This window comes from Osmerus mordax, chromosome 1 (assembly GCF_038355195.1).
Source record: "Osmerus mordax isolate fOsmMor3 chromosome 1, fOsmMor3.pri, whole genome shotgun sequence".
NCBI classification, from domain to species: Eukaryota; Metazoa; Chordata; class Actinopteri; order Osmeriformes; family Osmeridae; genus Osmerus; species Osmerus mordax.
In genome coordinates this window covers 17,870,904-17,885,611 of record NC_090050.1, presented here as the reverse complement: position 1 = coordinate 17,885,611, position 14,708 = coordinate 17,870,904, and the positions used below count along the sequence as shown (strand labels likewise).

The 14,708-nt window shown below is 39.4% G+C and overlaps 2 protein-coding genes and 1 long non-coding RNA gene across 7 annotated transcripts; 2 read left to right on the top strand and 1 right to left on the bottom strand.

The window, feature by feature from the left end:
• Positions 1-641: 641 nt before the first annotated feature.
• Positions 642-2,070, bottom strand: LOC136957156 (HIG1 domain family member 1A, mitochondrial-like). 4 transcript variants are annotated; one of them, XM_067251195.1, is made up of 4 exons: positions 1,708-2,070; positions 1,235-1,337; positions 952-1,086; positions 642-763 (listed from the first exon to the last, which is right to left on the bottom strand). In XM_067251195.1, exons 2-4 carry the CDS (start codon positions 1,323-1,325, stop codon positions 699-701), a joined length of 291 nt encoding a protein of 96 aa, XP_067107296.1. In that variant the 5' UTR covers positions 1,326-1,337; positions 1,708-2,070; the 3' UTR covers positions 642-698. The 4 variants fall into 4 exon arrangements, with proteins under 4 accessions (XP_067107296.1, XP_067107443.1, XP_067107288.1 ...); XM_067251342.1 differs by having other exon boundaries at positions 1,942-2,067; XM_067251187.1 differs by having other exon boundaries at positions 1,689-2,066.
• A 206-nt stretch (positions 2,071-2,276) lies between these two features.
• LOC136951405 (uncharacterized) lies at positions 2,277-4,457 on the top strand. The gene is made up of 3 exons (XR_010877756.1): positions 2,277-2,410; positions 3,419-3,525; positions 4,066-4,457. It is a non-coding gene; the product is annotated as an uncharacterized lncRNA (long non-coding RNA).
• A 343-nt stretch (positions 4,458-4,800) lies between these two features.
• Positions 4,801-14,469, top strand: LOC136945313 (carboxy-terminal domain RNA polymerase II polypeptide A small phosphatase 2-like). Of its 2 annotated transcripts, XM_067239078.1 has the most exons (8): positions 4,801-5,129; positions 7,936-8,087; positions 9,356-9,394; positions 9,885-9,986; positions 10,424-10,480; positions 11,386-11,478; positions 11,737-11,922; positions 12,011-14,469. In XM_067239078.1, the coding sequence occupies exons 1-8, from the start codon at positions 5,072-5,074 to the stop codon at positions 12,134-12,136; spliced, it is 813 nt and encodes a 270-aa protein (XP_067095179.1). In that variant the 5' UTR covers positions 4,801-5,071; the 3' UTR covers positions 12,137-14,469. The 2 variants fall into 2 exon arrangements, with proteins under 2 accessions (XP_067095179.1, XP_067095187.1); XM_067239086.1 differs by lacking the exon at positions 9,356-9,394.
• The last annotated feature ends 239 nt before the right edge of the window (positions 14,470-14,708 follow it).

Here is a 14,708-nt window from a genome sequence, read left to right as displayed (position 1 = left end):
TTCAATAGTGGTGTTTGAGACTCTTTTTCATCCAAAATAAAGTTAGGAAAATGTATCTCAACTCTGTTAAATATATTACTTTATTACTTGGAGACAAGAATACAAATCTACAACAAAAATAATTTTTAGTGATAAAATTATTAGTGGAGGATATCATTTGGCTTGTCTATATAGAGCCATCTAAATGGTAGCCACACTGACAGGTACCTGGTATAAAGGTCAGAGGTGTGATATGCATGTAATCTATTTCTTATCCATAAAAATGATCATTTGGAATTAATTCCTGAACAAGATGCCTTCCTATCCAAGAGTCATGGTAGAATGATTCTAGAGGGTATTTCTATGTGTATTAGTGTGACGGGTAGTCAAGCTGCTCGTCAGTCACTCCCCCTCAAGTCTCCCCATACTGGGACTTTAACTTATGTCCTCTGACTCGCAATTGGATTACAAACCAGGTACTTATACTAAGGATTTTTTTTTTTACCAATTCACCTACATTAAATTGAATTAAAAAGGTAATTAAATTAGTTAGTAGGTGAAAACTGATGTTGACTTTACCAAATCAAATGCCCTGCCAAAAGTGGAATGTTACTTTGATGGGAGGAATCATTTGTGAATTCTAGTCATAAGAAGGAAAATCGTTCAGGCAATCATTTTTAATCATCAAACTCAATGACCTGCTTTACTGGCAAGTAGGTTCACTTGCTGTTTTTATCTTGGTTCCTTGGAGCCAGATATTCATTGTACATGGAGTAGATCACACCTATAAACAGACACATATTGGTTACTTTAGTCATCTTTCTGCCAGTATTGATTTACATGTTATTGGGTTACTGACAATTGAACATCTGGCATAATTCATCAATTATAAATATTCCCTGTGTGTACTAATGAGATTAGGTGTTGGGACCTGTGTGTCTGCTAAACATCACCTAGTGAATTATGACTTACCTAATGTCATTGCGCCTACTACAAAGCTTTGTGCTCCAACCCGCATGTGGATAAGGTGAACAGACATCTTTGTGTCCCCTCTGGATTTTAGCTTGTATAGACCATAAGCAACCACCGCACAAAATCCAGCCATACCTGTATACACAGGGAGAAAACATTGTCTTGGTGTGTGACCTTGGAGTCAAGGGATTTAGATTAGGAAGAGATGGAACTATTGTGATCTGCTTCCTTGATTGGAAATGAATAAAACATGAACATTTACTCAGTATGTTTGGAAACTCACCTATAGGGACAAATGGTGACTCCTTTGCCTTCCTCATAAATCTTGAGGAATGCTCCTCATCATAAACGGACACATTTTCGTCCGAGCTCATGTTGATTTTAGGCTGGAAAAAAATTGGGGAGGAAGGATGTTAGTGAGCTACATAGAGGCTAGGCTACACATTTCAATACAAGGAGCAGGTTACCGTGGCTGACAATTTGTCTACAACATCCCAAACGTAGCGTAGTTATACAGCTATTGACACTTAATTTATAAATATAGTTGAAGTAGTATAGTCTCGTTATCAAATACATAATTAACCTCTTTTTAAGAATTGCTGCTAATACACCACAGTCGAGACCCTCTTCCAAAACCAAATGCTACCTACAGGAACTCCGGAGTCTGTCTAGACTAGCCAGAAATAATACATAGAAGCCTAGATAGCCCATCACTAACTAACATTGTCATTACCTACATTTGTTACTGTAGCTTACTGGTGGTGAGCAGTGAATACTTTAGTTGACTCCTAGATCAGCCCTTTTGATTCAATGTTGAACCTGTTGGGTCCGCCTCTCTCTAGATTCGACTCTTCGCTTCGTCAAACACTTCCGCTTTCGTCTCTATGGCGGAGCTGTCTATTCTACCACAGTGCCACTAAACAACGTTGGCATGTTATTGTTTTTTGCACTAGTAATTTAAATGTTAAGTGTTAATAGTAATGATATTACGGTAGATGCAGTGCTAACGAAGTGGTATCGACCTTCCGAATCAATGTACCGGGCCTACAAAATGTGTCGAGCGAGCGTCTCTTCAACTTGGCAAGAACACGTGATCATCCAAACAAAGCTTTGCACGTCACGCGACCAGCTGACACTGACAGTTGTGTTCTCACTTTATGAGGGGTTAAGGATGGTATCTCCTAAAGTATTCAACTTGTTGATCATTGTACGCCCAAACGTGTGAACTTGCGTCTTTACACGCCCGGGAAATGATGAATCACAAGTGGCACTCAGACCACGCCTCAAAGTTGTCACATTCACATTGATGGAATTTCGACGCAGCCAGGTCAAAATGTCTGATATTTTGAATGCATTTCTAATTGATCATGAGGAACAATCAAGTCTCAATAACCCATAATGTCCGGTCCACATGATGGAATTTTCTCGACAATGATTATTAATGAAAAACTACCAAAAGGTAGGCCTTAAACCAGCCATCCAGTTGCCTTGAAATGTTATGTGAGAAACATCCCTACCATGTCATTTTTAAAATGGTTAGCAAACGTTGGGAGGAATCCGCCATTGCTGCTTGCAGCATTATTGAACTTTGTTTTTGTTTTTTTAGTTCTTGTTTTTACAGCGGAGCTGACCAGACAGACGCTCAATATGTCGGAGGGCAATCAGAGCTCTATGATAGAGCTCTGCTGTGAACTTTGTAATGTCTGTAGATTAGTTGCGGAAACATTTGGCGAGATGTTTCTTTGGTAAAGACTGATTCATAATTTGTTTGTCTATAATGGTTCTTGTCACTCACTGTAAAGTGCTTGTGGGTAGTGAAAGGTTGCAATTTGAAAATTACAAGACATTTGTGATTAATCCTCGACTTTTAGTGCAGATATTTCTATTTTTCATATTTGTGCTGCTCTAAGGAAACGGAGTTAGGCTGAAAACTGATTTTCTCTCCATTCCGCTGTCGACAACACAAGGGGGCGCCTACAAGCTAGAACAAATGCATAATGCGTGTGTAAACAAATAGTCCTATTGCTTAATAACAGCTAATGTGTTATGCAGTTCAATAAACAGAACTCTCGGAATATACTTGGGAGTCTATTTATGATGATTGAACATCGGTCTGAGGTTTACCACATATTGGTTGTCCTTGTTGCTCACAGTCACAATCACAATAAAAATGTTATGCAATAGAATTACAATAGTAATATAACTTTTTCTATAATGGTTAAGTAGTCTCACAACAATAATAACATTTGATGTTGAGTTTGCGTCAAGGTGTGTTGAACAATATTGACACATTTATTTGTATGTAATTGACTAAATGTAATTCCCGGCTTCTTCAGTTCACGCCCAAAGTTTATATCTTAAATACACACACAATCAACATGTTTTCTTTGTAATCATTTGCACAATAATTCCTCATTTCTATCTGTCTGGCTCTCACACTGACCATGCTTCACATTTTGTCCACTAGGCCCCCTGTCTTAGAAATAAAGGGGCCTACGGGCTACGGCAGAGGCCACCCCAGGGCAAGACGGAAAAGAGGAAAGGGAACATGGGCCTCTTCCTGCAAATCATATGGTGCAAACTTGTCTTTACTCAACATTAAGTATACTTTTTATTCAGTCAGTCAAAACCTGCACATATGGGTCACACTACAGATTTAATTTGCCCTCTCTTTTTTATTTAGTATATTATAAATTGTCCCCTTCAGTTTGCGTGGGTTCATCTTTGTATTTAACATATAATCCTTATTGGAGTGATGACACCACTGCCCCACCCTTGCGATGTCTATTATTCCCTGCTTGGTCCTGTCCTACTACTACAAGCAGCAGGGAATCATGTGACAATTGAATGCATTTGTATTCAACCAATAGACATCTAGTACCACTGTCTTACCCCACCCTCCTACTGTATCTGCACATGCCCCCCCCCCCCCCCCTATAAAATAAATACAATAATTAATAAATAATAATATAGACATTCATATTCGAGTTTACTAGATCCATTCTACAATTAACTCTTTATTAGACTAAACATTTCTGTTTTATTTGTATCTTCCTCTTTAACTATGTGGTTTATTTTGGGCGGTCTCTTAACCTGCTTCTACGGCAAACACAGGAATGTACCAGGGGAATGAAGCGAGTTGAGAAGAATGCCTGTGGTACCTCTACCCAGAGCTCTACCTCCACAAGATCCAATCGGCGACGGCGAACGGTTTCAAGGCGCCCGTAGTCAGTGATGGGCATTTTGAATCATTGAGCAGCAATGGATCGAGTTCAGCTAGTTTATTCTGAATCCGTCGTTGCAATCATAAATTCGAACTGTATATAACAATATATATCAAATATAGTAGACTTATATTTGATGTAATCTAAATCGTCAGGGTTTATTTTATTTAACATGGCAAGATACATCCATCGCTGGAGGGTAATTTAATAATGTTTAAAGGGTATCGATGAGAAGGCACAATCCCTCACACTGTGTCCAGTTGATTAAATTTGTTTTTTGCAATAAACCAGAATGATTGAAATATTTGACTGATGCATAATTCCCTGAAGTGATTCGGGCAAATGGTTCGCTATCATCGCGCAGTGTATCGAGAAAATGGCACTCAATAATCAAAACATTCAGTTAAAACCGAACTTTATATTCAAAACATGTATTTAACATAGGAACACCTATTTGCTCTTGAAGTATATATCAATTCCTGTTTTATTGATTAAAGGTTTTAGCCGACATGGTTGTTTATCAATAGCAAGGGGAACTTGAAACCGCCTCGTGCCCCATTTCCTCGGTTGTTTTGCTTTTTTCGCCTGGATTCTCCATGTTGGAGCAATAGCGAGGTCTTTCCCTGTGTAAGCAAGCTATTAGCGGGGGCCGCAGCATAACTTTTACAACGTTACTGTGCGCTGAACTAGATAGGTTGAACTGCAAAAACTACGAATATAACACAGAAACATAGTATTATCGCTAGCTGTATACAAGAGTTTGGAAATATATTGTTTTAATTATTCTGTAACCGCAACGGGTTGGTAAACGCGATTGCTAACAAGCTAGCTGAATGTTGAAAGTACCTGTGACTTGGGGGAACGGATTGGACTTTGAGGGGCATTGGATTTGTTAGATGGAAAGTTCTATTATCACTCAAGTGCAGAGAGAAGATCAACTGCCGTTCAAAACAGGTGAGTCCAGTCGTATATCATTGTAATGTTCAATGTGGTTGTGACTATGCTGATTTGGTTTTGAGAGTCGCGACGCAAGCTGAGCTTGTAAGATAGCTACAACAGTTTGCGACTGTAGGTCAGTTTTGTATCATGGCTGGACCAGGCGACTATCTATCGTTATGTGGGGCGTTTTTAGCGAAAGACTCAAATTTAAATATGAATCAGATTATGGATGTTAGGTAACTACGGTGATTGATTTGGACATTGTGGGCAAGAAGTGGGTGTCCATTTTACGTACGGCGCGCGCGTATGGGATATATCAGCATTAGATGGGAAGCTACAATGCTAACGCAAGCATGTTGTAACGTTTACTAGACGGCGTTGAAGATACTTCACAGCTCGTTGCAACACATCTAAAAGCACAATTGGCTCAGGAGGTTTCAAATTTGAAACATCTATTGGTCTCTTTTTAAATATATTAATGAATGAGACAATTCATTATACTTTAGTACTGTGGAACAATCACGCATTGAACTACGGGGATCTATGTTGGATGTGTGTACACTTTTCATGTGACACCCACATTTCTAGATCTTTACGATTTTAACACATACTACCATGTAAGATCTTCCTTCAGAGGTTTTTAAATTCCCAAGGTTATAGACAAGGTTGATTTGTTCAATCACTGAAATTATTCCTACCTTTTTAGTTAGAGAAATATTATGAATCAGTAGCATATCACAGTTAGGCATGGGCCGGTATCAGATTTTGACGGTATGATAACCTTGAGAAAAAATATCACGGTATTGCGATTACAGCTCTAAAATATTTTTGCTGAACACAAAATATTTTATTTTTAAGCAACATATACAATTGTTTGAACGGCAGTAAATATGTCAACTTAAATAGTTAAATTCTTAGTTGTTGGTTTTTTAACTAAAAAGAACAATACATAATTATTGTTTTAATTGAACTTATATACACACAACATAAATAAAAGTATATACGTGAAACCAGCTAAATATAGGCCTAAATCACAGACATTTAGTATCAGGGCTCTCAAGTTTTATCCAAAGTTTGGTGTGAGATTACCATACCATGTTTCTTATTGTCTGGTTTTTAACAGCGTGAGAAATGGTTGAAATGTGAGCCTCACAGCAAATGCGTGAGATTTGAGACCTGTAGTAGGCTAATCTGCTCTTCCCCGGCAAAATATGTTTCTATTGCCCTGGTGTAACGTAGGCTAACGTGAAACTAGCTGATGCTAGCTAGTTAATTAGCCGTGTTATCTTCCTCAGTCGGTAGCATTCCAATAGTACTGTTCAAAGTTTATTTCACCAGTGCTAAACACGCTAACTCTCTTAACTTGTTGCAACCGGAGGGTTACTTTCTCCACTGCGTGAAACCTGAGGGATTCCTGCACTCTCCGTCTTTGACAAAAAATCAGCTCATACCGCAGCAACGGTATAACGGAAAATTAGAGCGGTATTGAAACCGTTACTTATTCAACCGGTGGTAGCTATACCTTTTTAAACCGGTAACTGGCCCATGCCCTAATCACAGTATTGTATCGCAAAATCACATACAGGGCCATCGATTTGACAGATTAAGTATCAGTTCAACATGAGGGTTCAACAGACCCAATTCATGACCCAATACATTTAAGGATGGTTCGATGCCCCAGGCTGTAATTACTGAAAGAATCTAAAGCATAAAATAGGTGTTAAGAACTTTAAATGATTACAAGAATCAAATAGGCTACACAGCGCCTGAACTCTTAACTGCCTTTTAATACAAATAAAGGGGCATCAACAAAGACTAGACCAGATCCACATCTTATTTTAAGTCTTATAAGTGTTTTGCATTTTGTCAGCTCTCACCTAAGAAATCCACAAATGTAAAAGCATTTTGTTCAATGCGTGTTATACCACTTGGATTTTAAGCACTGACCATTTAGCCTAATTTAGGAAAAAGAAAATAATTGGTGTCTGGTGTAGCCGATCTGGATTGGTGAACTCACTTCTCAAATAGGCCTATGTACATAGGCCACCCGCGCCGTTGGCGTAGCTGATAACTAGTCGCGTTTGGAAGTCAGAGGTCTCGGGATCAAGTACCAGTGAGGGGAAAGATCGGGAGGACTGACGAGCACCTCCACCTTTTGTTACACTTGCACCAATGTGGTGCCTCTTCTCATAAATCCTATGAACAGTGTTTACTGTCACACCAGTCGTGTGGCCTGTTTCATAAACAAAAACTTTTAAATATTGTTTTGCGCTTGTGTGTTGATCTCATGAAGGGGGAGAGCATGTAGTAAGAGGAATGTCTCTTGCATCCATTTCTTTTTCAAACCAAAGTACATGGTTTTGTAGTGTCCACTGTTCCTCCCTACTTCTCCCAAGTGCTAGTCAGTTGACTTTGTTACTTAAATATAAGGAGCAACAGCGTCAATGGTTGTCTAATAATAGGCATTCAGTCATTATGTGTTTGTTTGTGAGGAGGCTATGTCAGTGGCTTTTTATACTTCCCCCTCTCGTGCCTCCAGAGGCCTAGGCCTGTAAGGGGAGACTGTTCCCCTCTGACCCTGTGAACTGTGGCCAGGCAGAAATAGTACTACACAGAGTGGGATCAGTTACCTCCCCACTCTGATCTGTCAGCCTTAGTAGAGACCAGAGAGGAAAGCTGATCGATCTAATAGTTTTATCTTAGTGAGACCCTGGAGGAAGCACGTTGGTGCTGCCACTGCTCGTACAAGGCAGTCTCTGTAATGTATCAGCCTTAAATATCTGTTTATTGATGACTGATTGTTGTCTTTAACCTCTTTTAGGCCAGGTGAACAAATCTTCCCCAAAGAAGCCTCGGAGCCGGAATATCTTTAAAGCGCTTTTCTGTTGCCTTCGAGCACAGGATGCCCCTCAGCCTCCTCCCCCTGCCCAAGATGCCCTACTGCCTCCTGAGGACAATGGGTCAATCGCCAAGGTAACCCTTCAACTGCCCCCTCATTGGCTCATATCTGTTTTTGTTGTTGTTCCTTTGTATGTTCCAGGTTTGAGAAAAAGTGAATGTTAAGCAGACATATTTTCTGCACACCAAAAACACACATTATGAGATCAGGATTTCATTAGGCCATGTGGCTGCATGTATTCTGCTAATTTATCATGGAAACACTTTTGTCAAAAGAAAATGTTACATTGCGCATTTGCATAATATTGAAATTAAAATAACCTGATACATAAAAATGATAATTTATTTAAATATGCAGACTGGTTTTCTGTTTAGGTTTAACTGTATATTTTACCAGGAGAGTCATATCTCTTTATAGTTTCCACAGTCACAAGTGTCAGAACATTTAACTTAAAATTGAGGCAATCAAATGAACTGCCATTGAAATAGCCATTGAGGCTCAGTTAGTACTATGCTGCATGATTCGAATTGGGCTAAACCTCTTTCCAGCAAGATAGTCACCGATAACTTACTTCGTCAGGTAACTGAAAGTTATACATTTGACAATAATTTAAACAATTGAACTAGCTACATTAAGAGCAAAGTTACTTTTGTTTGTCTCTACAAAGTTTACATGACACCTAAACCAAAGCTGTATACTGCTTTTGGGTTGGCTTCTTAGCGTCAGTGACATTTCACGAACTAAATAAAAAGACAAAAAAGGTTCCAAACTGGTCACAACCGATGTCCATCGATGTGACATTGACCAACAGCCTCATGCTGTCTTTGGCCAGCTATTGTGCAGGTGTGTCCTGGAATTAACAAATTCACTCTTGTTAATTGGTAGGCTACTTGACTTCCTCAGTGTTCAAAATACCTGGTTCTTACAAGAGCATTGGTTTTCAGAACAAACCAGGTAGTTTTTGATTGTGATATACCTATAAACACATTTGAAGTGCCAAACTACCACTTTGCCTGAGTACAGAATATCTAACATGTGAAGTTATAACATGGCTTGGCTTAACTTGGCATTAGATTTCACTGTCATGATTTTTGTTGCAGCACAGCAAGTCTCAGGGTGCTGCAGGACCACAGTCCATTTATGAAGGATATGCTGGCTACCAGACAATATTTATGTCAGGCCGATACCAAACTGTTGCAGATAAATAGTGCATGGTGAAAGGCATCACAGTAAAATGGTGTTGTTTTTAGGCTTGGGAGTTGTTTCTTTGTTCAAAATTGCACCATTTGGTGGCGATTGATGGTTAACTAACATGGTTAACTATCTTTCCATCTCTGTTTAGCTTGGTCTACTTCAAAACCTTCGCTACCAGTTTCATCAAGTACGTAAAGGACAATATCACTGTGGTTATAATGAGTTAGACTATGGGCCTAGCCAAACTGTGTTGTAAGAGTAGGTTATAAGAATGTAAGATATTTCTGTACTCTTCCTGGCATGCAGTTCTCCAAATAGTGCTATATTGGCTCTTCATCTTTAAAATGTGATATTTATGTTGAACCTGGCACAATTATGGGATATTCCCCAAGGAATCCCATCAATTGTGGGGTGTGTCAAGAAACTTTAAACTAAAAATTACAAATGTTGTTACTCGATTGCCAAGTGTGCTTCTACATTGCACTCGTCTGTGGCTTAGTGTTGTGAATGAAGAAGATCGACTATAAACTTTAGTTTAAGAGATTCTTACTGGAGGAAAACGGTATAATGATATATAAGTAAGCAGGAAATAGGGTAGGCCTGTGACTTGTAGTTGTGCATGTGTGGTTGTTGTTGTTTATGCACCCCTAACTTAAACCCCATGCTTCTCCACTTAGGTCCCAGGGACCAGCTTGCTGCCTGAGCTAACCTACCAGGATGAGGGAAAGATCTGTGTGGTCATTGACCTGGACGAGACACTGGTACACAGCTCCTTCAAGGTAATGCTTGCGTAGTGTACTACTGAAGCATAAGTTGACCATAAATTGATTAATATGTGAATTAATGGATACCATTGAATTTATAGATGTGACCAGAGAATATGTAACATCGAGGAATGTGCTTATTCATGTGGAAAATCTGTAATGTAGAGTAGAAGAAAATTAACATCTGAGCTCACTTGTATCATGTAGTTCATCAGTACTGTACTTGCCAGAGTAAGACAGGTACTGATTGTGGTCCACAAACACACACACACACACACACACAGATCAATGGCCAGTATATCTACTCAGGTCAGAAAACTGCAGATTAGAGAACTAAACCTGCCTTGAGTGATGTTTGCAAATAACTGTTGCCTGCTTTTGGCTGGCACATCACCTGTCAGCACATTAATTAATTTCAATAACAAATTTCTCCCACTGATTTTATTCTATAGCCCATCAGCAATGCAGATTTCATTGTACCTGTGGAGATTGAAGGAACAACACACCAGGTAACTGGGACTCATGACAGTAATTGGCACTAGTATTTCCTGCTTGTTGGTACTATATGATCATGTATTTGTGACGGAGCCAATACTTCTCTCAATGTACATTGGAAAAGCATGGACTGAATTTGAATAACTAAAACACTTCAAGACCTCTTCTTGAGATTAATGGTGTGATCATGGCAATATGCTGGAAATGTATAAATAAGGTATTCTTGACATTAGTTTTTGCAGGCTTCAGTGTGTAGTATGCTCTACTGAACCCATGGAGGTTCATGGTGGCCTCACTAACCCCACTCCTGCTTCCATATCTTGGGACACTGCTTTCCCCTCTGGCTTCTGCCTGGTTCAAGTAATCCAGGATAGGCTGGTTCCCGCCTGCACGGCCTATTCTCGATTACTTGTTTCAGGAGGCGGCTGCCAGCTTCCAGAAGAGCCTTGCAGAATGACCACACAGACAGATGTTTGGACAACATCCCTGACCCACAGTTGCAGTGCACAGAAAAGAACAGGGAGACTGAACAGGGTGCCAAGACTCAAAGTAGTATTTTTCCTAAGCATTAAGTTCAGTTCTCTGTTAGCTTTTGAACTTATTGTTGTTACATGTTGGACAGGCTGGCTAGTGAATTATCTTGTGCTCACTTGCCTTTGCTTTATTTATTTTTCTGTTACATTTTCAACTGGCCACCACTTAGGCTCGTTGAGCTAGGTGAGTAGACTGTAGCCAGTCTGTAGCAGTCCTAATCTAAATCCTATAGAACAGATTGCAGACCAATAGACCATTTTTGGCCCTTAGAAACTGTGTGTCTTCTAGTTGTTAGGAAATACATGTGATATACAGGTACTGCTTGTTGTTGCCATGCCTAACTTTCAAACACATTCTCAACTAGCCTTGATGTTATATGTTCTAGGTCTATGTGCTGAAAAGGCCACATGTAGATGAGTTTCTGCAAAGGATGGGAGAGCTGTTTGAGTGTATTCTCTTCACTGCCAGCCTAGCAAAGGTAACATGGCAGCATATGAAAACTCAATTTTTACAGGAATTTACACTGACTATCTTTGCCGGTGTTTGTCTCCCCCTAATGGTGACGCTTGTTTGCTAGTACCAAAACTAGTAGGATTTGTAGCCAAAATACCACTCTATTCACTCATTATTAACTGTCATTAACCACACTTAACTTCAATCTTAACTTTTTATTTGTTTGTCTTCCCGTTGCCCCATGCTGTCATTGCACACCCTCATTTCCATCATTACTCTGCAGTATGCAGACCCTGTAACAGACCTGCTGGATCAGGGTGGGGTGTTCCGGGCGCGTCTCTTCCGGGAGTCCTGTGTGTTCCACCAGGGCTGCTATGTCAAGGATCTGAGCCGCTTGGGCCGCCTGCTCAACAAGACTCTCATCCTGGACAACTCTCCTGCCTCCTACATCTTCCACCCCGAGAATGCTGTGAGTATTGCTGCTCACTATCTCTGCAGTCATCTCTTTCACTTTAATAGGTGAATGTCATAATGAATATTTGATGTGTCTTGTCCAGGTGCCTGTGGTTTCCTGGTTTGATGACCTGGAGGACACAGAGCTCCTGAGCTTGCTTCCTGTTTTTGAGGAGCTGAGTACGGCAGATGATGTCTACGCCAAACTGCAACAGCTGCGAGCCCCTTGACATTACACACACACACACACACACACACACAGGGACACACACGGACTGCAGAATCTTCCCTAATAATTACCACACCTATCAACTCAAGGGTCAAGTTCCAAACCTGCCCATCTTATACACTCATACTTTATGTTGACCCTGAACTAAATGAATTGACAGCTGCTCCATCTCTCCTGCCTCTACTCTTCAGTATGTTAGCTGGTGCTGCTCTGAAAACAGTTCAACAAACACAATGCAAAATGAGCAATCATTCAGACAGAGTGGACTGACCTTGTTTGTCAAAAATTATACTTTCATTTTAGAACTAATCGCAGCAGTAAGATGGACTCTCTTCTGCACCTCTCTGCCTCAACAACATTCTCAATTCAACATTTGTAGGGGACTGCAAAGGACTGCAAGAAAACCATACTATCAACATATTTCAGTTTTTTACACAGTACTATGACTATGACAAATAGGCTGCTTTTAAGGGACCTTTCTCTCTTGAATGGATTGATCTTATTCAGGAAAGCTGCACCTAAGGTCTTTGTGATTGAAGGTCAGCATGACATGGGTAGACAACATTACAGATCATCCATGAATTGAGATGATGTTATATGACCTCTTATGACCAGAACTTAAGTGGGGTAGCTACAAATCCCATATTTGTGCCTTCTGAAAAGAAACAAAATTTCCTTTTGTTTTTTAAGAAAATTAATCTTTGTCCCTCGGAGAAATTGTTATTTTTAATCTTGAGGTTTTTCTATACATTTTTAAGATGTCTTTTAAATGTACAACTTGTTGGTGAGAATTGCAGATGATGACTTTGGTAATGTGTAATGTTGAGGAAGAACAGCCATACATTAACAACCTCTGTATGTACTGTATATGCTGTACATGAGATTCTTCATTCTCATATGATGAAATCACCCTCAGACAATAGGGACCATTACAATTCAAGAGTCACACTCCCAAGTGTGATTTAACATAAGTTATGCCTCTTTATGGAGGTCCACTCTGAGATACATCAAGCACAGCACACCTGCTGAAGATGCAACTCTACTTTGTGCCCCTTCTAAAATGCCCTTTAACTGAACTGACTGGTTATATATTAATAGTTCTGTTTCAAGTATTACTCTAGTATTTATGGCATCTTGTAATGCCATATTTTAGTCTCTCATAATTATTTTTTTTAGCTGGTCTAGTCACACCAACACAGATCAAAGGCTTTATTTTTTATCTTACAAGTAGTACCTGGTTGCCAGAACAAAGTGGGCAACCCTGAAATGCAGTTTGAAATACTGCTAATGTGGAAGAACCAAGGCCTTTTTTAAATTACAAACTTTTTTTTTAAACATGTCTTTGTGTCAAGCCCCTTGGGTGCTGTAATGTTTCTTAGGGGTAGAGTGTGCACAATAATACGCTCATTTAAGCTCTACCCTCAACCCTTTACCAACTCTATACCATGCCAACCTAATACCCTTCAGCTGCTATGCGCTCTAAGTGTGTCAGCAATGTTGCAGTCTGTAATGTAACTTGCCTGAAAGGGGAATGTGTTTCTTACAACTGTTTGTGTTGATTTGCCGTAAATTTTTACCGCTCAATGTCATATCTCTCACATCAAAGGGGGCAGTCATTTTGAGGGGGGTGGGGGGAGTACGGACGGACGGACATGGGAAGTGAAAATGTAAATGAATGTTAAGGCTGAAAAAAAAGAATTTTTGAGTCACAGCATCCCAAAGACATTTGGAGTTACAATTTTTGGTTGTTACTAAGAAAGATACAGAGCCTTTTCACATACTTATTACACTCTATGAAGTGCCTAAGGTCTTTTTCTGTAACAGAAGCTTCTGAATAAGCACCAAGGCTCTCCCCATTTTTTCCTTTATTTTACAATTGTAAAACTGTTCTTTTTTTCTCCCTCGTGTTTGGCTGAATTCTAGTAATCTATAAAATTCTCTTTACCAAGCAATCTAGCTGTTGTTTTATTGAGTTTTTAATATAAAACTGTGGTTACGTTTTTCATGCTGGGTAAAGTTAATGTCCTTTTTAAAGTACAATCATTTCTGTTTTCTAGACATGTGCACACATTAGTTCCCGTATTATATACTATACCTTTTCAGTATGTACAGGATGTTATCATTTATGGTGGCGGGATATAGTGGGGGTTAAACAGGGTAGGACCTGACTGTCATTGTTGCAATGTAACAAAATAATGATAGCAAGCCATATTTACCAAACTTACATTTTTGGTGGTGAATGGGTATTCTGGACAAAGGGTGAAGATTTTGGTCAAGGATGGCTAATCAAATATTTCCACTACATCCAATTCCATTAAAAGAAATTCAGCTTCAGTTTTCTCTCAATTGTTTCCTGGCTATAATTTCATAGTCTCTTTTTCATCTTTCTACATGCTTGGCAACGACTCGGGAATTTGCAGTACCACGTTAACCAAACATAAAAAAGGAAACTTAACTGGAATGCCACTTGGTAAATTCAATTTCACGATGGCTGATCACAAATTAATATTTTTGAAGAGGAGGTGACTAACGTAATATTGATTTTCTAGAATTAACAATGTGTTAGTCATTTG